Genomic DNA, 26,372 nt, shown 5'->3' with positions numbered 1-26,372 from the left:
TTTATTATTTTATTTTATTTATTTTTTTCTGCTGCTGTAGTTTTTGTTTTAAAAAAGAGAGAGCAGCGCGCATCACAGCGCAGCGCTGCACCGCGGCCCAGCAAGCCAGCAAGCGAGCAGCCCAGCTAGCCGGCCCAGTAGAGCACCGCGCGCGGCCGCAGCCCACCTAATCGCCCGAAGCGGTACGCCCTCGCTCTCAGCCCAGCCAGCGGGCCCCGCACCATGCCCCTGCTCGTCTCCTTCCACGAGCCAGACGGGAGCGCACCGTACACGCGACCGAGGCCGATCCTGATCGACCCGACGCCCTGGTCCACCCCGAGCACCCTGGAGACGCCAGGCGCGAGCTAAACCCTAGGGGAACCCGACCTCAGCCTCCCCTCGTCCTCCTTCGACCACACAAAGCCGCTGGTGCGATTTGGATCTTGCTGAGGACCTCTGCCGATCGCCGTCGTTCGCCGGCTGTTTCCGCCACCGTAAGGATGCCCCGACCGCTCCACTTGTCAACCTTGAACCCGCACTCGACGCTGAACTTTTTTTGACACCTCGGAAAACCCTGCAGAGCACTAGGACGCCGCCGCCACCGATGTCTGCCACCGCCAGAGCACCGAGGTTCACCTCGCCGCTGTCGCTTACAAAGGACGTATTGCCGCCGTCCGACACCACCACCACCTCCGCCACTCACCGCCGCATCCGCCCGTCACTTCCCCCTCGCCGGACCACCACCTGAGAGCCGCCGCCAACGCCCGACCGCCGCCGCCGCTTCTTTTGTCTTCTGGTGAGCACACGCCTCTAGCGAATCACATGTCGCCATGTGGCACATCGCTACAGGAGTTCGCTACAGCGCCCAGGCGTTTCCTCTTGTTTTCTGTTTTCTTTTCCAGATTTCAGCCAAAACTTCTAACAGCTATATCTTTTAGCATATGTATATCCAATTTAGGTAATTCTTTCTCCTGTGCACTCACAAAAATCAGCACATTATCACAGTACCAACTTTGCACATGTTTGCACTGTTCAAATTTGAATTCGTTTGAATTTGAATTAAATCTTCCGGAGGCCGTAACTTTCAAACCGTTTATCGTAATCGAGTGATTCTTTTTGCATTGTGATCGTAGTGCTATTTAGGTGCTGTTATGCTGATGTAGTTGAGTTTTAAAAATGGTTTTCTTGCTGTTGGTTTTGTTTTGGTTCTATTCGTGTTCCGGTGATTGATTTGTTATATTGTGTGAAATGTGTAGATTGTCTGGAGTGCGACGTGAGCATTGCCAGGAGTGTGACTTTTTGAACCAGAACCAAGGCAAGTTACATGTTGATCATCCTTTACCTATTGTTTTCTATGCATGTAGGTATATCACACTATGAATATATGCATGTATAGGATTACTATATTATTTTGCTATATTGTTGAGCTATCTCCCGTCACTGTAGATCGTGGTAGTTGTAGTTGCTATGCTTTGTAGACGGGGATTGGTTTGTGTATTCGTTGAGCTTATGTGAGGATTATATATATATATATATATAATAATTTGAGTAGTAACTCAGGATTTAATTCACCTCTGGGCGGAATTGGTATTGCTAGGGTGGTTTCAAGAACATCATGGTTTATACCCTCTGAATGTAAGTGGACGGCCGCCCATGCTCAAAAAGATCAGACGGACTTAGTGACTAGTAGCTTCCATGTGCGACCACTAGCTAAATGGGCTCTGGCTTAGTTGATCAGTTGTGGAATCCTTACCCGGATGTGCCAGCAGCTGTAGATATAATAGTTGGGATGGGCCTCCTATTGGGACTAGGGGACTGCTTCTGAAAGACTTCGTCTCAATCTTCGGGTTGGGTCCAGTGGGTAAAGCGTACTAAACTCTGCAGAGTATTAAAAAAACTAATCATGATTAGCCGTGCCCCCGGTTATGGGTAACTTTGAGCGACTATTCCATTAGAGTTGTTGGATGATCTTGACAAATGTGACACTTAATAAATTTGTTGGGCCACTTAATAATGGGTAGGTTGGAGTTGATTTTGCCAACTCAACCTTGTGTATTTACTTTTAGTAATAAAAGAACTAAATTAAAATATGACTATTAGGTAGTTATTAGGATAAAATCAGCTTTCTGCAAAAATAAACCCTCAAGCCTTCCTTTTGATATACTATGCATATACATGTAGGTCTGCTTTATTATTACTCCTGTGTAACTTGCCAATACATTCAAAGTGTTGACCTATATGGCTGCAACGTCTCATGTTGTAGCATATTCTGACGAAGAGTAAGGTACCGTTAGGGTCGCGAGTCTGCACTCAGCATCACCAGTGGGCTATGATGGGACTCATCGTTATTTTCTGCTACTTTCCGCTATTTGATTGAATAAAGCTAGCCAAGTGCTATGCAGATTGTTTTATTTTATATATTCTGGATCATACGATGTAATAAATGATGCACTTGCTATTCTAGTATTCATCTATACTGTGTGTGCTCGCGAGTTCGATCCAGGGACTAGCACGGTAAGCATAGAGACTCAAATCCTTCGAGGTTTGGTCCTTACAGATGGTATCAGAGCCATGTGTTGACTGTAGGATGTGACCCTAGAAAATGGATTAGAAAAGCCATAGGAGTGAAAATTATTTTATCAACTAGTTATACTTCTTGCTGTTTATTAGTTAACCCCCTCATGTATCTTGACCAGTTAAGTAGAAACTAGTGCTGAGACCACCTTTCGTGGTATGAAGATTCTAGATTGTTTGCTTGATTGATAGTTGTTTGTTAAATTACTTAGTGTCGAAATTATTCGACTATATATATACATATAATATTATTGTACCATTTGTTGTTTGTTGTTTGTTTGTGGGTGTTATTCGTTGTTGTGTTTTATTGGCTTGATCATATTATGCATATGGGTAGAATATATTTATATATACATAGCTTTTGGCCCTATTATATCTATAACTCATCTATGCTTGCCCACCAGATGCCGCCGAGGCGTGATACTAGACGCACTACTGCAGGAGGAGACAACAATGGCAATGAAATACCCCCATACATCCAGCAGGTTATTGAGGGACAGGCCCAGTTGATCCAATTGCTTGCTCAGAACCAGAACAACAACAATAACAACAACAATCCGCTGCCACCGCCACCTGTGGATATGCTTACCAGGTTCTTGAGGTTGAATCCTCAGAGGTTCTCTAGTTCCCCTGAACCTATTATGGCTGATGATTGGCTCCGTGCAGTCAATAGGAACCTGGAGACGGTTGGATGCACAGATGCAGAGAGGGTGAGGTTTGCCTCACATTTGCTGGAGGGTCCTGCCGCAGCTTGCTGGGACAATTACTTGGTCACTTATCCCATTGCTACTATCACATGGCCTTATTTTCAGGATGCTTTCCGTGCTGCACATGTGTCTGCTGGTGCTATGAGTCTGAAAAAGAAGGAGTTTCGCAGTTTGCACCAGGGAGGTCGCACAGTTAATGCTTATGTGGAGGAATTTAATAATCTTGCACGTTATGCTCCTAATGATGTTAACACTGATGCAGCTAGGCAGGAGAAATTCTTGGAGGGCCTAAATGATGAATTGAGCCTTCAGTTGACAATGGCCACTTTTAGGAATTGTTAGGATTTGATTGATAAGGCTATTATGCTAGAGGGAAAGCAACATGCCATAGAGAATCGCAAGAGGAAGTACAACAATAATAACAGGTATAATTCAGGACCACAGCAGAAGCGACGCACTTCATATCATGGTAATGGAGGTAATGGGCATAATCATCATGGAGGTAATGGGCATAATCATCATGGAGGGAATGGCCACAACCATAATGGCCACCATCATCATAATGGTCACAAGAGTAACAATGGCAATGGTAGAGGTAATGGTAATGGTAATGGAGGGAATAATAACCAGAGCCACCAGAGTATGCCTATGCAGAGGGATATTAGCCAGGTTTAGTGCTATAGGTGTAGGAAGATGGGCCACTACTCCAATGCTTGTCCAGAGAGCAAGAACGGTAATGGGAATTCAGGAGTCAGCAAGTCAAACCCCTTCCAAAAGGGTCATGTCAACCATGTTAATGTTGAGGAGGTCTATAATGAACCTGATGCAGTGATTGGTAAGTTCTTGATTATTTTAGTACCTGCACTTGTTCTTTTTGATACTGGTGCATCGCATTCATTTATTTCAAGGGTATTTGTTGATAAACATGGATTGCCAACCAAAACACTTAGTATGGCTATTAGAGTGAGTTCCCCAGGAGCTGAGATGATAGCAGGTGTTGGTTGTCATCAGTTGACTTTGTCTATTGGGAAGCATGAGCTTCCTATGGATTTGATTATATTGAAGTCACAAGGTCTGGATATTATTTTGGGTATGGATTGGTTGTAGTTATATAAATGTCGTATTGATTATGCCAGTCGATCTATTACTCTCAGTGCACCAAGAGGGAAGAGGATCAAATATGTATGTAAGTATAAGCATAATCAGGTGCAGGTGAACTCTCTTAAGGGGGGTAGCCTAGAAGAGGTGCCAGTTGTGAGGGATTATCCAGATGTGTTTCTAGAGTAGTTTCCAGGTATGCCACCAGATAGAGGTATTGAGTTTCTTATTGATTTAATACCGGGCACTGGACCTATTGCAAAGAGACCGTATAGAATGCCTCCTCAAGAGTTGGAAGAATTGAAGAAGCAGATAAGAGAATTGCAGGCACAAGGATTTATTCGCCCAAGTTCATCACCTTGGGGAGCTCCAGTTTTGTTTGTGGAGAAGAAGGATGGGACCTTGAGGATGTGTGTTGATTATCATTCTCTGAATGAGGTAACCATTAAGAATAAGTATCCTTTGCCTATGATAAATGATCTGTTTGACCAGTTAGAGGGAGCTACTGTGTTTTCTAAGATTGGTCTTCGTTTTGGTTATCATCAATTGAAGATTCGTGAGCAAGATATTCCAAAGACCGCTTTTACTATGAGGTATGGGTTGTATGAATATACTATTATTTCATTTGGATTGACTAACGCTCCTGCATACTTCATGAATATGATGAACAAGGTGTTTATGGAGTTCTTGGATAAATTTGTGGTTGTTTTCATTAATGATATATTGGTGTTCTCCAATAATAAGCAAGAGCATGAGGTGCATCTGCGTTTGATAATGGAGAAACTAAGGGAACATCAGCTGTATGCCAAGTTTAGCAAACGTGAGTTTTGGCTAGATGAGGTAGCATTCCTTGGACATGTCGTGTCAGGTAATGGAGTTGCAGTTGATCCATCTAAGGTTGTTGCAGTTACAAAGTGGGAGACACACACGACAGTTGGAGAGATTCGCAGCTTTTTGGGCCTTGCAGGTTATTATAGGAGGTTTATTGAGAACTTTTCCAAGATTGCAAAGCCTATGACTGAATTGTTGAAGAAGGAAAAGAAATTTGTTTGGACTGATGAATGTGAAGCCAGCTTTCAGGAATTGAAGCAGCGTTTGGTTACAGCACCAGTCTTAACTCTGCTAGATATACATAAGGACTTCTAGGTATATTGTGATGCTTCTCGTCAACGACTTGGGAGTGTTTTGATGCAGGAAGGTAAAGTTGTTTCTTATGCTTCACGTCAGCTTAACAATCATGAGCACAATTATCCTACACATGATTTGGAGTTAGCCTCAGTTGTGCATGCATTGAAAACTTGGAGGCCATATCTTATTGGTAATCATTATGATATATTTACTGATCATAAGAGCTTGAAGTATATTTTTACTCAGAAGGATTTGAACCTCGGGCAGAGGAGATGGTTGGAGCTTATTAAGGATTATGATTTGAATGTGCAGTATCATCCTGGTAAGGCTAATGTTGTTGCTGATGCGTTGAGTCGTAGGAGCCATGCTAATGCAATTAATGTTGATTATATGCCACCCGAGTTATGTGAACAGTTCAGGAATCTCAGGTTGGAGATGGTTCCTAAGGGATATTTAGCAACACTTGAGGTAAAGCCTACTTTGCTTGACAGGATCAGAGAAGCTCAAAAGGATGATAAGGAGATTGTTGAGATAAAAGCAAACATGGTTAAAGGTAAGGCAGAAGGTTTCCATGAGGATGAACATGGAGCCATATGGTTTGAGAAGTGTATTTGTGTACCTCGGGATGCAGATATCAGGAAGTTGATTCTTCAGGAGGCGCATGATTCACCTTATTCTATTCACCCAGGTAATACTAAGATGTATTTGGATTTGAGGGAAAGATTTTGGTGGCCTAGCCTGAAGAGGGAAATTGCTGGATATATTGCAACATGTGATGTGTGCCAGAGAATTAAGGCGGAACATCAGAGACCAACAGGTTTGTTTGATACGTCTCCAACGTATCTATAATTTTTGATTGCTACATGCTATATTATCTACTGTTTTGGACATTATTGGGCTTTATTATCCACTTTTATATTATTTTTGGGACTAACCTATTAACCGGAGGCCCAGCCCAGAATTGTTGTTTTTGCCTATTTCAGGGTTTCAAAGAAAAGGAATATCGAACAGAGTCCAAACGGAATGAAACCTTCGGGAACGTGATTTTCTCACCGAACATGATCCAGGAGACTTGGACCCTACGTCAAGACACAAAAGAGGAGGCCACGAGGTAGGGGGTGCGCCTACCCCCCAGGCGCGCCCTCCACCCTCGTGGGCTCCCTGTTGCTCCACCGACGTACTCCTTCCTCCTATATATACCTACGTACCCCCAAACGATCAGATACGGAGCCAAAATCCTAATTCCACCGCTGCAACTTTCTGTATCCATGAGATCCCATCTTGGGGCCTGTTCTGGAGCTCCGCCGGAGGGGGTATCCATTGATGTCTACTACACAACCTTCTTATTGTAGACGTTGTTGGGCCTCCAAGTGTAGAGGTTTGTAGGACAGTAGAAAATTTCCCTCAAGTGGATGACCTAAGGTTATCAATCCGTAGGAGGCGTAGGATGAAGATGGTCTCTCTCAAGCAACCCTGCAACCAAATAATAAAGAGTCTCTTGTGTCCCCAACACACCCAATACAATGGTAAATTGTATAGGTGCACTAGTTCGGCGAAGAGATGGTGATACAAGTGGTATATGGATAGTAGATAAAGGTATTTGTAATCTGAAAATATAAAAACAGCAAGGTAACTAATGATAAAAGTGAGCATAAACGGTATTGCAATGCGTTGAAACAAGGCATGGGGTTCATAGTTTCACTAGTGCAAGTTCCCTCAACAATAATAACATAATTGGATCACATAACTATCCCTCAACATGCAACAAAGAGTCACTCCAAAGTCACTAATAGCGGAGAACGAATGAAGAGATTATGGTAGGGTACGAAACCACCTCAAAGTTATTCTTTCCAATCAATCCGTTGGGCTATTCCTATAAGTGTCACAAACAGCCCTAGAGTTCGTACTAGAATAACACCTTAAGACACAAATCAACCAAAACCCTAATGTCACCTAGATACTCCAATGTCACATCAAGTATCCGTGGGTATGATTATATGATATGCATCACACAATCTCAGATTCATCTATTCGACCAACACAAAGGACCTCAAAGATTACCCCCAAAGTTCTACCGGAGAATCACGACGAAAACGTGTGCCGACCCCTATGCATAGGTTCATGGGCGGAACCGGCAAGTTGATCACCAAAACATACATCAAGTGAATCACGTGATATCCCATTGTCACCATAGATATCCACGGCAAGACATACATCAAGTGTTATCAAATCTTTAAAGACTCAATCCGATAAGATAACTCCAAAGGGGAAACTCAGTTCATTACAAGAGAGTAGAGGGGGAGGAGAAACATAAGATCCAACTATAATAGCAAAGCTCGTGATACATCAAGATCGTATCATCTCAAGAACATGAGAGAGAGAGAGAGAGATCAAACACATAGCTACTGGTACATACCCTCAGCCCCAAGGGAGAACTACTCCCTCCTCGTCATGGAGAGCACCGGGATGATGAAGATGGCCACCGGAGAAGGATTGCCCCCTCCGGCAGGGTGCCGGAACGGGTCTAGATTGGTCTTCGGTGGCTACAGAGGCTTCTGGCGGTGGAACTCCCGATCTATCGTGCTCTCGGATGTTTTTAGGGTATATGGAGATATATATAGGTGGAAGAAGTACGTCAGGGGAGCCACGAGGGGCCCACGAGGGTGGAGGGCGCGCCCCCCTACCTCGTGGCCTCCTCAAAGCTTCCCTTACGTCCACTTCAAGTCTTCTGAGCTTCTTTCCTTCCAAAAATGAGTTTCGTGAAGTTTCAGGTCAATTGGACTCCGTTTGATTTTCCTTTTCTTCGAAACCCTAAAATAAGGTAAAAACAGAAACTGGCACTGGGCTCTAGGTTAACAGGTTAGTCCCAAAAATAATATAAAAGTGTATAACAAAGCCCATCAACATCCAAAACAGTAGATAATATAGCATGGAGCAATCAAAAATTATAGATACGTTGGAGACGTATCAGCATCCCCAAGCTTAATTCCTGCTCGTCCTTGAGTAGGTAAATGATAAAAACAGAATTTTTGATGCGGAGTGCTATTTGGCATAATTTCAATGTAATTCTTCTTAATTGTGGCATGAATATTCAGATCCGAAAGATTCAAGACAAAAGTTCATATTGACATAAAAATAATAATACTTCAAGCATACTAACTAAGCAATTATGTCTTCTCAAAATAACATGGCCAAAGAAAGTTCATCCCTACAAAATCATATAGTTTAGCCATGCTCCATTTTCGTCACACAAGAATGCTCTCATCATGCACAACCCCGATGACAAGCCAAGCAATTGTTTATTACTTTAGTAATCTCAAACTCATAAACCTTCACGCAATACATGAGCGCGAGCCATGGATATAGCACTATGGGTGGAATAGAATATGATGAAGGGGTTATGTGGAGAAGACAAAAAAGGAGAAAGTCTCACATCAACGAGGCTAATCAATGGGCTATGGAGATGCCCATCAATTGATGTTAATGCAAGGAGTAGGGATTGCCATGCAATGGATGCACTAGAGCTATAAATGTATGAAAGCTCAACAAAAGAAACTAAGTGGGTGTGCATCCAACTTGCTTGCTCACGAAGACCTAGGGCACTTGAGGAGGCCCATTGTTGGAATATACAAGCCAAGTTCTATAATGAAAATTTCCCACTAGTATATGAAAGTGACAAAACAAGAGACTCTCTATCATGAAGATCATGGTGCTACTTTGAAGCACAAGTGTGGCAAAGGATAGTAGCATTGTCCCTTCTCTCTTTTTCTCTCATTTTCATTTTTTGGGCCTTCTCTTTTTTATGGCCTTTCTTTTTTTGGGCCTGCTCTTTTTTTATGGCCTGCTCTTTTTTATGGCCTTTCTCTTTTTTTTATTCCTCACTTGGGACAATGCTCTAGAAAATGATGATCATCACACTTCTATTTATTTACAACTCAATGATCACAACTCGATACTAGAACAAAGTATGACTCTATATGAATGCCTCCGGCGGTGTACCGGGATATGCAATGAATCAAAGAGTGACATGTATGAAAGAATTAGGAACGGTGGCTTTGCCACAAATACTATGTCAACTACATGATCATGCAAAGCAATATGACAATGATGAATGTGTCATGATAAACGGAATGGTGGAAAGTTGCATGGCAATATATCTCGGAATGGCTATGGAAATGCCATAATAGGTAGGTATGGTGGCTGTTTTGAGGAAGATATAAGGAGGTTTATGTGTGAAAGAGCGTATCATATCACGGGGTTTGGATGCACCGGCGAAGTTTGCACCAACTCTCAATGTGAGAAAGGGCAATGCACGGTACCGAAGAGGCTAGCAAGGATGGAAGGGTGAGAGTGCGTATAATTCATGGACTCAACATTAGTCATAAAGAACTCACATACTTATTGCAAAAATCTACAAGTAATCAAAAACCTCGGCACTATGCGCATGCTCCTAGGGGGATAGATTGGTAGGAAAAGACCATCGCTCGTCCCCGACCGCCACTCATAAGGAAGACAATCAAATAACAGCTCATGTTTCAAATTTGTTACATAATGTTTACCATAAGTGCATGCTATGGGACTTGCAAACTTCAACACAAGTATTCCTCAAATTCACAACTACTCAACTAGCACGACTTTGATATTATTACCTCTATATCTCAAAACAATCATCAAGCATCCAACTTCTCTTAGTATTCAAAACACTCATAAGAAAATTTTACTAATCTTGAATACCTAGCATATTAGGATTTTAAGCAAATTAACATGCTATTTAAGACTCTCAAAATAATATAAGTGAAGCATGAGAGTTCATCTATTTCTACAAAATAAAACCACCACCATGCTCTAAAAGATATAAATGAAGCACTAGAGCAATAACACACTACTCCGAAAGATGTAAGTGAAGATCAATGAGTAGTCGAATAATTATGCAACTATGTGAAGACTCTCTAACATTAAATAATTTCAGATCTTGGTGTTTTATTCAAACAGCAAGCAAAACAAAGTAAAATGACATTCTAAGAATGGTAAACATCATGTGAAGAAGCAAAAACTTAGGATCAACCGAAACTAACCGATAGTTGTTGAAGAAGAATGGTGGGATGCCAACCGGGGCATGCCCAAGCTTAGACGCTTGAGACTTATTGAAATATTATCTTGGGATGCCTTGGGCATCCCCAAGCTTGAGCTTTTGTGTCTCCTTAATTCCTCTCATATCACGGTCTCCCTAAATCTCAAAAGCTTCATCCACACAAAACTCAACAAGGACTCGTGAGATAGGTTAGTATAAACCATTGCAAAAACCTTATCATACTCTACTGTAGCAAATCACTAAAATTATTATTCAACATTGCATACTAAATGCCTCTGCATATTTAATAGTCCTATCCTCAAATAGAATCATTAAAGAAGCAAACATATGCAAACAATGCAAACATAACAGCAATCTGCCTAAACAGGATAGTCTGTAAAGAATGCAGCAACATCCATACTTCCCTAGCTCCAAAAATTATGAAAGAAAATTCCCACTGTAGTAAATTTATCATAGCTTAATATGCAAAAGGTTTCAACATTTTATCACATTCTGACTTTTCTAGGGAATTATTGCAACAGCGGTAAACTTTCTGTTTTCAAACAGCAACATGTGGACTTCTAAAATAGGCATAGTAAAGGCTATCAATGCCACTTTTATTGAAATAAAAGATGCAAAACATTGTTATAAATAACAGAAAGAAAATCCTAACAAAATAAATTGACGCTCCAAGCAAAACACATATCATGTGGTAAATAAAAATATAGCTCCAAGTAAAGTTACCAATGAACGAGGACGAAAGAGGGGATGCCTTCCGGGGCATCCCCAAGCTTAGGCTCTTGGCTATCCTTGAATATTACCTTGGGGTGCGTCGGGCATCCCCAAGCTTAGGCTCTTGCCACTCCTTATTCCATAGTCCATCGAATCCTTACCCAAAACTTGAAAACGTCACAACACAAAACTTAACAGAAAACTCGTAAGCTCCGTTAGTATAAGAAAATAAATCACCACTTCAAGGTACTGTAATGAACTAATTCTTTATTTATATTGGTGTTAAACCTACTGTATTCCAACTTCTCTATGGTTTATAAACTATTTTACTAGCCATAGATTCATCAAAATAAGTAAACAACACATGAAAAACAGAATCTGTCAAAAACAGAACAGTCTGTAGTAATCTGGATCAAACGTATACTTCTGGAACTCATAAAATTCTCAAATAAATTGCTTGACGTGAGTAATTTATCTATTAATCATCTGAAAAAATAATTAACTAAATAGAACTCTCCAAATAAAAATGGCAGCAATTCTCGTGAGCGCTAAAGTTTCTGTTTTTAACAGCATGATCGCAAAGACTTTCCCAAGTCTTCCCAAAGGTTCTACTTGGCACAAACACTAATTAAAGACATAAAACCACATATAAACAGAGGCTAGATGAATTATTTATTACTAAACAGGAAGAAAAATCAAGGAACTAAAATAAAATTGGGTTGCCTCCCAACAAGCGCTATTGTTTAACGCCCCTAGCTAGGCACGATGATTTCAATGATGCTCTCATAAAAGATAAGAATTGTAACATAAAGAGAGCATCATGAAGAATATGACTAGAACATTTAAGTCTAACCCACTTCCTATGCATAGGGATTTTGTGAGCAAACAACTTGTGGGAACAATAATCAACTAGCATAGGAAGGTAAAACAAGCATAACTTCAAAACTTTAAGCACATAGAGAGGAAACTTGGTATTATTGCAATTCCTACAAGCATATATTCCTCCCTCATAATAATTTTCAGTAGCATCATGAATGAGTTCAACAATATAACTATCACATAAATCATTCCTTTCATGATCTACAAGCATAGAAATTTTATTACTCTCCACATAAGCAAAATTCTTCTCATTCGGAATAGTGGGAGCATCATAGGAAACTCGAATACTATAAATTGTTTCCACATTAAAAGAGTAATGTTCAGAGAAGGGGTAATCATAATCATGACAAGTTTTATAAATATTATCACTACTTTTTATAGCATAAGTATCATCACAATAATCATCATAAGTAGGAGGCATGCTATCATTTGCATATCAGAACTTGGGAGACTAAAAATATCATCTTCATTAAACATAGCATCCCCAAGCTTGGGATAAACATTAATTGCAGCAAATATATTCTCAAAAACATCATCTTCATCAAACATAGCATCCCCAAGCTTGGGCCTTTTTATATCATAAGCATAATCACTCTCATCATTAATAGTATGGATAGCACCAATAGTATAGCAATTATCATATTCTTCCAAGCAAGTGCCAAAAAGATTTTCAAGATCATAATAAGTATCATTATCTTCCACAATTATATTTTCATGAGGCACAATAATAATAGGAGCAGCATTATTTGGGAGAGATATCTTTTTACCTCTCTTCCTTTTTCTTTTATTCTTCTTCACCACATCATGTGTGGGTTCAATCCTCTTTTTGGAGCTCCTTATTAATGAGATTGGTTGAATAGGAGGCTCTTCCTCGTTACCTGATTCATCATAAGAAATAATAGGAGGGCATTGGGAAGTCTCTTCCCTTTCATTAGTATTCTCTTCATCTTCTATTTGTTTTCTTTTCTTTATGTAGTTGGCAATATAAGGATTTTCAATGCAATTCACCGCACAATACATATAAATTTTCTCTAGATCAAAATCAAGAAATTTATCAAGATTAAACTTTGGAATACCCTCAGTTATATGTTTCATTTCCTCATACCCCAAAATAAGACTAAGCTCTTTATGATGCTCACGGGTAATCAAATTATCACAATTTTTGGATACGATTCGGTCATGAAACAATTTGCATTGGAGATTTAAATGACCATGTTCATTGCAAAGTTCACAAGGGGCGCGAAAAATATTGAATTTTTCAGCACAATCATCAAGACTTTCTTGCAACAATTCAGTTTCTAAGTACTTATGCCTCTTGCAATATCTATCTTCCCTATTTGGGGTGTACTTACAAACCCAACGCACTCCATAAAAATTGACATGTTTATAGGAGACATTTTCATCATAACTAGTGCAATCATCATTAGTATCATGGATATTCAAAGAATTCATACTAACAACATTGCAATCATGCTCATCATTCAAATTTTTAGTGCCAAACATTTTATAGATTTCTTCTTCTAGCACTTGAGCACAATTATCCTTTCCATCATACTCACGAAAGATATTAAAAAGATGAAGCGTATGAGGCAAACTTAATTCCATTTTTTGTAATTTTCTTTTATAAACTAAACTAGTGATAAAACAAGAAACTAAAAGACTCGATTGCAAGATCTAAAGATATACCTTCAAGCGCTAACCTCCCCGGCAACAGCGCCAGAAAAGAGCTTGATGTCTACTACACAACCTTCTTATTATAGACGTTGTTGGGCCTCCAAGTGCAAAGGTTTGTAGGACAGTAGCAAATTTCCCTCAAGTGGATGACCTAAGGTTTATCAATCCGTAGGAGGCATAGGATGAAGATGGTCTCTCTCAAGCAACCCTGCAACCAAATAACAAAGAGTCTCTTGTGTCCCCAACACACCCAATACAATGGTAAATTGTATAGGTGCACTAGTTCGGCGAAGAGATGGTGATACAAGTGGTATATGGATAGTAGATAAAGGTATTTGTAATCTGAAAATATAAAAACAGCAAGGTAACTAATGATAAAAGTGAGCGTAAATGGTATTGCAATGCGTTGAAACAAGGCATGGGGTTCATAGTTTCACTAGTGCAAGTTCCCTCAACAATAATAACATAATTGGATCACATAACTATCCCTCAACATGCAACAAAGAGTCACTCCAAAGTCACTAATAGCAGAGAACGAACGAAGAGATTATGGTAGGGTACGAAACCACCTCAAAGTTATTCTTTCCAATCAATCCGTTGGGCTATTCCTATAAGTGTCACAAACAGCCCTAGAGTTCGTACTAGAATAACACCTTAAGACACAAATCAACCAAAACCCTAATGTCACCTAGATACTCCAATGTCACATCAAGTATCCGTGGGTACGATTATATGATATGCATCACACAATCTCAGATTCATCTATTCGACCAACACAAAGGACCTCAAAGATTACCCCCAAAGTTCTACTGGAGAATCACGACGAAAACGTGTGCCGACCCCTATGCATAGGTTCATGGGCGGAACCGGCAAGTTGATCACCAAAACATACATCAAGTGAATCACGTGATATCCCATTGTCACCATAGATATCCACGGCAAGACATACATCAAGTGTTATCAAATCTTTAAAGACTCAATCCGATAAGATAACTCCAAAGGGGAAACTCAGTTCATTACAAGAGAGTAGAGGGGGAGGAGAAACATAAGATCCAACTATAATAGCAAAGCTCGTGATACATCAAGATCGTATCATCTCAAGAACATGAGAGAGAGAGAGAGATCAAACACATAGCTACTGGTACATACCCTCAGCCCCAAGGGAGAACTACTCCCTCCTCGTCATGGAGAGCACCGGGATGATGAAGATGGCCATCGGAGAAGGATTGCCCCCTCCGGCAGGGTGCCGGAACGGGTCTAGATTGGTCTTCGGTGGCTACAGAGGCTTCTGGCGGTGGAACTCCCGATCTATCGTGCTCTCGGATGTTTTTAGGGTATATGGAGATATATATAGGTGGAAGAAGTACGTCAGGGGAGCCACGAGGGGCCCACGAGGGTGGAGGGCGCGCCCCCCTACCTCGTGGCCTCCTCAAAGCTTCCCTTACGTCCACTTCAAGTCTTCTGAGCTTCTTTCCTTCCAAAAATGAGTTCCGTGAAGTTTCAGGTCAATTGGACTCCGTTTGATTTTCCTTTTCTTCGAAACCCTAAAACAAGGTAAAAACAGAAACTGACACTGGGCTCTAGGTTAATAGGTTAGTCCCAAAAATGATATAAAAGTGTATAATAAAGCCCATAAACATCCAAAACAGTAGATAATATAGCATGGAGCAACCAAAAATTATAGATACATTGGAGACGTATCATCCATCACGGAGGGCTTCTACATCATCACCATAGCCCCTCCGATGAAGTGTGATTAGTTGACCTCAGACCTACGGGTCCATAGTTATTAGCTAGATGGCTTCTTCTCTCTTTTTGGATCTCAATACAATGTTCTCCCCCTCTCTTGTGGAGATCTATTCAATGTAATCTTCTTTTTGCGGTGTGTTTGTTGAGACCGATGAATTATGGGTGTATGATCAAGTCTATCTATGAACAATATTTGAATCTTCTCTGAATTCTTTTATGTATGATTGGTTATCTTTGCAAGTCTCTTCGAATTATCAGTTTGGTTTGGCCTACTAGATTGATCTTTCTTGCAATGGGAGAAGTGCTTAGCTTTGGGTTCAATCTTGAGGTGTCCTTTCCCAGTGACAGTAGGGGCAGCAAGGCACGTATTGTATTGTTGCCATCGAGGATAACAAGATGGGGTTTTCATCATATTGCATGAGTTTATCCCTCTACATCATGTCATCTTGCTTAAGGCGTTACTCTGTTTTCATTAACTTAATACTCTAGATGCATGCTGGATAGCGGTCGATGAGTGGAGTAATAGTAGTAGATGCAGGAAGGAGTCGGTCTACTTGTCTCGGACGTGATGCCTATATACATGATCATGCCTAGATATTCTCATAACTATGCTCAATTCTGTTAATTGCTCAACAGTAATTCGTTCACCCACCGTAGAATACTTATGCTCTTGAGAGAAGCCACTAGTGAAACTTATGGCCCCTGGGTCTATCTTCATCATATTAATCTTTCAATACTTAGTTGTTTCCTTTGCTTTTTACTTTGCTTTTATTATACTTTGCATCTTTATCATAAAAATACCAAAAATATTATCTTATCATATCTATCAGATCTCACTCTCGTAAGTGCCCGTGTAGGGATTGACAACCCCTTATCGCGTTGGTTGCGAGGATTTATTTGTTTTGTGCAAGTACGAGGGACTCGCGCGTAGCCTCCTACTGGATTGATACCTTGGTTCGCAAAAACTGAGGGAAATACTTATGCTACTCTGCTGCATCATCCCTTCCTCTTCGGGGAAAAACCAACGCAGTGCTCAAGAGGTAGCAAGAAGGATTTCTAGCGCCGTTGCCGGGGAGTCTACGCAAAAGTCAATATACCAAGTACCCATCACAATCCCTATCTCCCGCATTACATTATTTGCCATTTGCCTCTCGTTTTCCTCTCCCCCACTTCACCCTTGCCGTTTTATTCGCCCTCTCTCTCTATCCTCCCTCTCTTTCCCGTTTGCCTCTTTTTGCCCGCTTGCTCTATGTTTGCTTGTGTGTTGGATTGCTTGCTTGTCACGATGGCTCAAGATAACACTAAATTGTGTGACTTTACCAATACCAACAACAATGATTTTATTAGCACTCCGATTGCTCCTCTTACCGATGCTCAATCTTGTGAAATTAATGTTGCCTTGTTGAATCTTGTCATGAAAGATCCGTTTTCCGGCCTTCCTAGTGAAGATGCCGCTACCCATCTAAATAGGTTCGTTGATTTGTGTGATATGCAAAATAAGAAAGATGTGGAAAATAATATTGTTAAATTGAAGCTATTTCCTTTTTCGCTTAGAGATCGTGCTAAAGCTTGGTTCTCGTCTTTGCCTAAAAATAGTATTGATTCATGGAATAAGTGCAAAGATGCTTTTATCTCTAAGTATTTTCCTCCCGCTAAGATCATCTCCCTTAGAAATGATATTATGAATTTTAAGCAACTTGATCATGAACATGTTGCACAAGCTTGGGAGAGGATGAAATTAATGATACGTAATTGCCCTACTCATGGTTTGAATTTGTGGATGATTATACAAAAAATTTATGCCGGATTGAATTTTGCTTCTAGAAATCTTTTAGATTCGGTCGCGGGAGGCACTTTTATGGAAATCACTTTAGGGGAAGCTACTAAACTCCTAGATAATATTATGGTTAATTATTCTCAATGGCATACTGAAAGATCTACTAATAAAAAGGTGCATGTGATAGAAGAAATTAATGTTTTGAGTGGAAAGATGGATGAACTTATGAAATTATTTGCTAGTAAGAGTGTTTCTTCGGATCCCAATGATATGCCCTTGTCTACTTTGATTGAGAATAATAACGAATCTATGGATGTGAATTTCGTTGGTAGGAACAATTTTGGTAACAACGCGTGTAGAGGAAATTTTAATCCTAGGCCTTATCCTAGTAATCCCTCTAATAATTATGGTAATTCCTACAACAATTCTTATGGAAATTATAATAAGATGCCCTCTGATTTTGAATCTAATATTAAAGAATTTATTACTGCGCAAAAGAATTTCAATGCTTTGATTGAAGAAAAATTGCTTAAGATTGATGAGTTGGCTAGGAACGTTGATAGAATTTCTCTTGATGTTTATTCTTTGAAACTTAGATCTATTCCACCTAAGCATGATATCAATGAGTCTCTCAAAGCCATGAGAATTTCCATTGATGAGTGCAAAGAAAGAACCGCTAGAATGTGTGCTAAGAAAGATGCCTTTATAAGAGCGTGTTCCTCTAGTTCCTATGAAAATAAAGATGAAGATCTAAAAGTTATTGATGTGTCCCCTATTAAATCTTTGTTTTGCAATATGAATCTTAATAATGATGGGACTGAACATGATCCACCTTTACCTAGAAGGCGTTCCAAGAATTCAGAGTTTTTAGATCTTGATGCTAAAATTGATGAAAGTGGGATTGAAGAAATTAAAACCCTAGATATTGCTAAACCCACTATTTTGGATTTCAAGGAATTTAATTATGAAAATTGCTCCTTGATTGATTGTATTTCCTTGTTGCAATCAATGCTAAATTATCCTCATGCTTATAGTCAAAATAAAGCGTTTACTAAACATATCGTTGATGCCTTGATGCAATCTTATGAAGAAAAACTTGAATTGGAAGTTTCTATCCCTAGAAAACTTTATGATTAGTGGGAACCAACTATTAAAATTAAAATTAAAGATCATGAGTTCTATGCTTTATGTGATTTGGGTTCTAGTGTTTCCACGATTCCAAAGACTTTGTGTGATTTGTTAGGTTTCCGTGATTTTGATGATTGCTCTCTAAACTTGCACCTTGCGGATTCCACTGTTAAGAAACCTATGGGAAGAATTAATGATGTTCTTATTATTGCAAATAGGAATTATGTGCCTGTAGATTTTATTGTTCTTGACATAGATTATAATCCTTCATGTCCTATTATTCTTGGTAGACCTTTCCTTAGAACAATTGGTGCAATTATTGATATGAAGGAAGGAAATATTAGATTCCAATTTCCGTTAAGGAAAGGCATGGAACACTTTCCTAGAAAGAAAATTAAATTATCTTATGAATATATTATGAGATCTACTTATGGATTGCCTACCAAAGATGGCAATACCTAGATCTATCCTTGCTTTTTATGCCTAGCTAGGGGCGTTAAACGATAGCGCTTGTTGGTAGGCAACCCAATTTTATTTTTATTCCTTGCTTTTTGCTAGTGTTTAGTAATAAATAATTTATCTAGCCTCTGTTTAGGTTGTGTTTTTTGTGTTTAATTAGTGTTTGTGCCAAGTAGAACCGTTGGGAAGACTTGGGGAAAGTCTTGATATCTTGCTGTAAAAAACAGAAACTTTAGCGCTCACGAGAACTGCTTCCATTTTTATTTGGAAGTGCTATTTAGTTAATTATTTTTGAAGATGATTAATATATTAATTCCTCGCGTCCAGAAATTTATTTTAGAATTTTTGGGGTTCCAGATCTTGCGCTAGCTACAGATTACTACAGACTATTCTGTTTTTGACAGATTCTGTTTTTGGTGTGTTGTTTGCTTATTTTGATGAATCTATGGCTAGTAAAATAGTTTATAAACCATAGAGAAGTTGGAATACAGTAGGTTTAACACCAATATAAATAAATAATGAGTTCATTACAGTACCTTGAAGTGGTCTTTTGTTTTCTTTCGCTAACAGAGCTCACGAGATTTTCTACTTTAAGTTTTGTGTTGTGAAGTTTTCAAGTTTTAGGTAAAGATTTGATGGATTATGGAACAAGTAGTGGCAAGATCCTAAGCTTGGGGATGCCCATGGAACCCCCAATATAATCTAAGGACACCTAAAATCCAAAGCTTGGGGATGCTCCAGAAGGCATCCCCTCTTTTCGTCTACTTCTATCGGTAACTTTACTTGGAGCTATATTTTTATTCACCACATGATATGTGTTTTCCTTGGAGCGTCTTGTATGATTTGAGTCTTTTCTTTTTAGTTTACCACAATCATCCTTTCTGTACACACCTTTTGAGAGAGCCATACATGATTTGGAATTTGTTAGAATACTCTATGTGCTTCGCTTATATCATTTGAGTTATATAGTTTTGCTCTAGTACTTCACTTATATCTTTTAGAGCACGGTGGTGGATTTGTTTTATAGAAACTATTGATCTCTCATGCTTCACTTAGATTATTTTGAGAGTCTTAAATAGCATGGTAATTTGCTTAAATAATCCTAATATGCTAGGTGTTCAAGATGAATAAATTTTTTCTTATGAGTGTTTTGAATACTAAGAGAAGTTTGATGCTTGATGATTGTTTTGAGATATGGAGGTAATAATATCAAAGTTGTGCTAGTTGAGTAGTTGTGAATTTGAGAAATGCTTGTGTTGAAGTTTGCAAGTCCCGTAGCATGCACGTATGGTAAACGTTATGTAACAAATTTGAAACATGAGGTCTTATTTGATTGTCTTCCTTATGAGTGGCGGTTGGGGACGAGCGATGGTCTTTTCCTACCAACCTATCCCCTTAGGAGCATGCGCGTAGTGCTTTGGTTTTTGATGACTTGTAGATTTTTGCAATAAGTATGTGAGTTCTTTATGACTAATGTTGAGTCCATGGATTATACGCACTCTCACCCTTCCATCATTCCTAGCCTCTTCGGTACCGTGCATTGCCCTTTCTCACATTGAGAGTTGGTGCAAACTTCGCCGGTGCATCCAAACCCCGTGATATGATACACTCTTTCACACATAAACCTCCTTATATCTTCCTCAAAACAGCCACCATACCTACCTATTATGGCATTTCCATAGCCATTCCGAGATATATTGCCATGCAACTTTCCACCATTCCGTTCATCATGACACATTCATCATTGTCATATTGCTTAGCATGATCATGTAGTTGACATAGTATTTGTGGCAAAGCCACCGTTCATAATTCTTTCATACATGTCACTCTTGGTTCATTGCATAACCTGGTACACCGCCGAAGGCATTCATATAGAGTCATATCTTGTTCTAAGTATCGAGTTGTAATCATTGAGTTGTAAATAAATAGAAGTGTGATGATCAACATTAATAGAGCATTGTCCCAAATAAAAAAGAGAAAGGCCAAATAAAAAAATATAAAGAAGGGACAATGCGACTATCCTTTTTCCACACTTGTGCTTCAAAGTAGCACCATAATCTTCATGATAGAGAGTCTTTTGTTTTGTACTTTCATATACTAGTGGGAATTTTTCATTATAGAACTTGGCTTGTATATTCCAACAATGGGCCTCCTCAAGTGCCCTAGGTCTTCGTGAGCAAGCAAGTTGGATGCACACCCACTTAGTTTCTTTTGTTGAGCTTTCATACATTTATAGCTCTAGTGCATCCGTTGCATGGCAATCCCTACTCCTTGCATTAACATCAATCGATGGGCATCTCCCTAGCCCGTTGATTAGCCTCGTTGATGTGAGACTATCTCCTTTTTTGTCTTCTCCACATAACCCACATCATCAGATTCTATTCCACCCATAGTGCTATATCCATGGCTCGCGCTCATATATTGCGTGAAAGTTTATAGGTTTGAGATTACTAAAGTATGAAACAATTTCTTGGCTTGTCATCGGGGTTGTGCATGATGAGAGCATTCTTGTGTGACGAAAATGGAGCATGACTAAACTATATGATTTTGTAGGGATGAACTTTCTTTGGCCATGTTATTTTGAGAGGACATGATTGCTTAGTTAGTATGCTTGAAGTATTATTGTTTTTATGTAAATACGAACTTTTATCTTGAATCTTTCGGATCTGAATATTCATACCACAATTAAGAAGAATTACATTAAAATTATGCCAAGTAGCACTCCGCATAAAAAAATCTGTTTTTATCATTTACCTACTTGAGGACGAGCAGGAATTAAGCTTGGGGATGCTTGATACGTCTCCAACGTATCTATAATTTTTGATTGCTCCATGCTATATTATCTACTGTTTTGGACATTATTGGGCTTTATTATCCACTTTTATATTATTTTTGGGACAAACCTATTAACCGGAGGCCCAACCCAAAATTGATGTTTTTTGCCTATTCCAGGGTTTCGAAGAAAAGGAATATCAAACGGAGTCCAAACGGAATGAAACCTTCGGGAACGTGATTTTCTCACCGAACATGATCTAGGAGACTTGGACCCTACGTCAAGACACAAAAGAGGAGGCCACGAGGTAGGGGGCGCGCCTACCCCCCCCCCCCCAAGTGTGCCCTCCACCCTCGTGGGGCCCCTATTGCTCGAACGACGTACTCCTTCCTCCTATATATACCTACGTACCCCCAAACGATCAGATATGGAGCCAAAACCCTAATTCCACCGCCGCAACTTTCTATATCCACGAGATCCCATCTTGGGGCCTATTCCGGAGCTCCGCCGGAGGGGGTATCCATCACGGAGGGCTTCTACATCATCACCATAGCCCCTCCGATGAAGTGTGAGTAGTTCACCTCAGACCTACGGGTCCATAGTTATTAGCTAGATGGCTTCTTCTCTCTTTTTGGATCTCAATACAATGTTCTCCCCCTCTCTTGTGGAGATCTATTCGATGTAATCTTCTTTTTGCGGTGTGTTTGTTGAGACCGATGAATTGTGGGTTTATGATCAAGTCTATCTATGAACAATATTTGAATCTTCTCTGAATTCTTTTATGTATGATTGGTTATCTTTGCAAGTCTCTTCGAATTATCAGTTTGGTTTGGCCTACTAGATTGATCTTCCTTGCAATGGGAGAAGTGCTTAGCTTTGGGTTCAATCTTGCGGTGTCCTTTCCCAGTGATAGTAGGGGCAGCAAGGCACGTATTGTATTGTTGCCATCGAGGATAACAAGACGGGGTTTTCATCATATTGCATGAGTTTATCCCTCTACATCATGTCATCTTGCTTAAGGCGTTACTATGTTTTCATTAACTTAATACTCTAGATGCATGTTGGATAGCGGTCGATGAGTGGAGTAATAGTAGTAGGTGCAGGCAGGAGTCGGTCTACTTGTCTCGGACATGATGCCTATATACATGATCATGCCTAGATATTCTCATAACTACGCTCAATTATATCAATTGCTCAACAATAATTTGTTCACCCACCGTAGAATCTTATGCTCTTGAGAGAAGCCACTAGTGAAACCTATGGCCCCCGGGTCTATCTTCATCATATTAATCTTCCAATACTTAGTTATTTCCTTTGCTTTTTACTTTGCTTTTATTTTACTTTGCATATTTATCATAAAAATACCAAAAATATTATCTTATCATATCTATCAGATCTCACTCTCGTAAGTGGCTGTGTAGGGATTGACAACCCCTTATCTCGTTAGTTGCGAGGATTTATTTGTTTTGTGCAGGTACGAGGGACTCGCGCATAGCCTCCTACAGTATTGATACCTTGGTTCTAAAAAACTAAGGGAAATACTTACGCTACTATGTTGCATCATCCCTTCCTCTTCGGGGAAAAACCAATGCAGTGCTCAAGAGGTAGCATTGTTACAACCATTGCCTATACCTGAATGGAAGTGGGATGAGATTGGTATGGATTTCATTACAGGTCTACCCAGGACTCGGTCAGGATATGATTCTATTTGGGTGGTTGTTGATCGTTTGACTAAAGTTGCTCACTTCATCCCGGTAAAGACTACTTATACCGCTGCTTAGCTAGCAAAGATTTATATGTCTAAAATTGTTTTTCTGCATGGAGTTCCAAGGAAGGTAGTGTCTGATAGAGGTACTCAGTTCACATCTAAATTTTGGCGTCAGTTGCATGAATCATTGGGCACCAGGCTGGAGTTCAGTAAAACTTTCCATCCACAGACAGATGGGCAGACAGAGAGGGTAAATCAGATTTTGGAGGATATGTTGAGGGCGGACTATGGGTCCAGTTGGGATGATAATTTACCTTATGCAGAGTTCTCATACAATAACAGTTATCAGGCTAGTCTGAAGATGGCCCCATTTGAGGTATGGTATGGTAGAAAGTGCAGGAGACCATTGATGTGGGTTGAGGTTGGAGAGCGTCAGTTCTTTGGACCAGACTTGATCAGAGATGCTGAGGAGAAGGTCAAGTTGATTCGTGACAGGCTGAAGATAGCACAGTCTAGGCAGAAGAGTTATGCAGATGCGAAACATAACGAGGTGACATATGAGGTAGGAGACCGTGCATACCTTAGAGTTTCACCACTTCGTGGAATTAAGAGGTTTGGAATCAAAGGTAAGTTAGCACCATGTTTTGTGGGGCCTTATAAGATTTTGGAGCGAAGAGGAGAGGTAGCTTATCAGCTGGAGTTACCAGAATCCTTGTCTGGAGTTCATAATGTGTTTCATGTATCTTAGTTGAAGAAGTGCCATGCAGAGATGATGGATGTTTCATTGAGGGACACAGTGCCACTTGAGGCAATTCAGTTGGAGAGTGATTTGACATATGAGGAGAAACCTGTTAAGATTTTGGAGACATCAGAGAGAGTTACTCGCACCAAGACAATTAAGGTATGCAAGGTTCAGTGGGATCATCCCACAAAGGAAGAAGCTACCTGGGAACGAGAGGAAGATCTCAGGCAGGATCACCCACACCTATTTGCTAGCCAGCCCGAATCTCGAGGGCGAGATTCATCTTAAGGGGGGTAGGTTTGTAACATCCCAATTTTCCGAAATTAGGATGTTATTAGATCATTCAAATGCATCTCATATTTTTCCATGCATTATTTGTCTTTCTGCAATATTCGAATCATTATGCAACTAAAGGCAATTTATTGGAGCGGAGATAACATGACTTCTCCCCTGTTTTAAAATGTTCATAATGTGCAGAATATTATTTCCAGTTCATCTAATGTTTTCTGGTATTTTTTTTAATCTCAAAAATATTTTATTTGTGTGTTATTTTACTGTTTGTGTGGTCTATTGCATAAAAATTATTTTCAAAAATGCATTAGAGTGGAAACTAGTTGTTCATGTAGTTTATATTAAGTGTATATATTTTATTGTGTGTCTAGGTATTTTCATTTAGAATTTTTATTATTTTATTTTATTTATTTTGTTCTGCTGCTGTAGTTTTTGTTTTAAAAAAGAGAGAGCAGCGCGCAGCATAGCGCATCGCCGCACCGCGGCCCAGCAAGCCAGCAAACGAGCGGCCCAGCTAGCCGGCCCAGCAGAGCACCGCACGCAGCCACAGCCCACCTAATCGCCCGAAGCGGTACGCCCTCGCTCTCAGCCTAGCCAGCGGGCCCCGCACCACGCCCCTGCTCGTCACCTTCCATGAGCCGGACGGGAGCGCACCGTACACGCGACCGAGGCCGAGCCGGATCGACCCGACGCCCTAGTCCACCCCGAGCACCCTGGAGACGCCAGGCGCGAGCTAAACCCTAGGGGAACCCAACCACAGCCTCCCCTCGTCCTCCTTCGACCACACGAAGTCGCTGGTGCGATTTGGATCTCGCCGAGGACCTTAGTCTACCGTCGTCGTTCGCCGGCTGTTTCCGCCACCGTAAGGACGCCCCGGTCGCTCCACTTGTCAACCTTGAACCCGCACTCGACGCCGAACTTTTTTTGACACCCCGAGAAACCCTGCAGAGCACTAGGACGCCGCCGCCACCGACGTCTGCCACCACCGGAGCACCGAGGTTCACCTCGCCGCCGTCGCCTACAGAGGACGTATCGCCGCCGTCCAACACCACCACCACCTCCGTCACTCACCGACGCATCCGCCCGTCACTTCCCTCTCACCGGACCACCACCTGAGAGCCGCCGCCGCCAACGCCCGACCGTCGCCGCCGCTTCTTTTGTCTTCTGGTGAGCACACGCCTCTAGCGAATCACGTGTCGCCACGTGGCACGTGGCTACAGGAGTTCGCTACAGCGCCTAGGCGTTTCCTGTTGTTTTCTGTTTTCTTTTCCAGATTTCAGCCAAAATTTCTAATAGCTATATCTTTTAGCATATATATATATATCCAATTTAGGTAATTCTTTTTCCTGTGCACATTATCACAGTACAAACTTTGCACATGTTTGCACTGTTCAAATTTTAATTCATTTGAATTTGAATTAAATCTTCCGGAGGCCGTAACTTCCAAACCGTTTATCGTAATCGAGTGATTCTTTTTGTATTGTGATCGTAGTGCAATTTAGGTGCTGTTATGCTGCTATTGTTGAGTTTTAAAAATGGTTTTCTTGTTGTTGGTTTTGTTTTGGTTCTATTCGTGTTCCGGTGATTGATTTGTTATATTGTGTGAAACGTGTAGAATGTCCGGAGTGCGACGCAAGCTATTGTCGGGAGTGTGACTTTTTGAACCAGAACCAAGGCAAGTTACATGTTGATCATCCTTTACCTATTGTTTTCTATGTGTGTAGTTATATCACACTATGAATATATGCATGTATAGGATTACTATATTATTTTACTATATTGTTGAGCTATCTCCCGTCATGGCAGATCGTGGTAGTTGTAGTTGCTATGCTTTGTAGACGGGGATTGGTCCGTGTATTCATTGAGCTTATGTGAGGATTACATATATAATAATTTAAGTAGT

At 40.4% G+C, this 26,372-nt stretch overlaps 1 protein-coding gene and 1 pseudogene across 1 annotated transcript; both read left to right on the top strand.

Moving 5' to 3' along the window:
• The first annotated feature begins 2,957 nt into the window (after positions 1–2,957).
• LOC147974710 (uncharacterized) lies at positions 2,958–4,367 on the top strand (annotated as a pseudogene).
• Positions 4,368–4,556: 189 nt separating this feature from the next.
• LOC147974709 (uncharacterized) lies at positions 4,557–25,762 on the top strand. Its single transcript, XM_087520119.1, has 8 exons — positions 4,557–4,796; positions 4,911–5,255; positions 5,799–6,039; positions 6,118–6,174; positions 23,760–23,998; positions 24,185–24,337; positions 25,426–25,636; positions 25,743–25,762. The coding sequence occupies exons 1-8, from the start codon at positions 4,557–4,559 to the stop codon at positions 25,760–25,762; spliced, it is 1,506 nt and encodes a 501-aa protein (XP_087376245.1).
• The last annotated feature ends 610 nt before the right edge of the window (positions 25,763–26,372 follow it).

This window comes from Triticum urartu, chromosome 4A (assembly GCF_056163025.1).
Source record: "Triticum urartu cultivar PI428250 chromosome 4A, HENAU_Tu73, whole genome shotgun sequence".
In the NCBI taxonomy this organism is placed as follows: Eukaryota; Viridiplantae; Streptophyta; class Magnoliopsida; order Poales; family Poaceae; genus Triticum; species Triticum urartu.
The sequence above is the reverse complement of the archived record's forward strand: the minus strand, read 5'-3'. Positions and strand labels throughout refer to the sequence as shown.

Bases quoted from the DNA above. Each gene is read 5' to 3' on its own strand.
- LOC147974709 (XM_087520119.1), top strand. From the start codon at position 4,557: ATGCCACCAGATAGAGGTATTGAGTTTCTTATTGATTTAATACCGGGC. The intron at 6,040-6,117 runs GTAAGGCAGAAG...CTCGGGATGCAG, and splicing joins AAAAGCAAACATGGTTAAAG to ATATCAGGAAGTTGATTCTT. The intron at 23,999-24,184 runs GTAGGAGACCGT...CATGTATCTTAG, and splicing joins ATAACGAGGTGACATATGAG to TTGAAGAAGTGCCATGCAGA.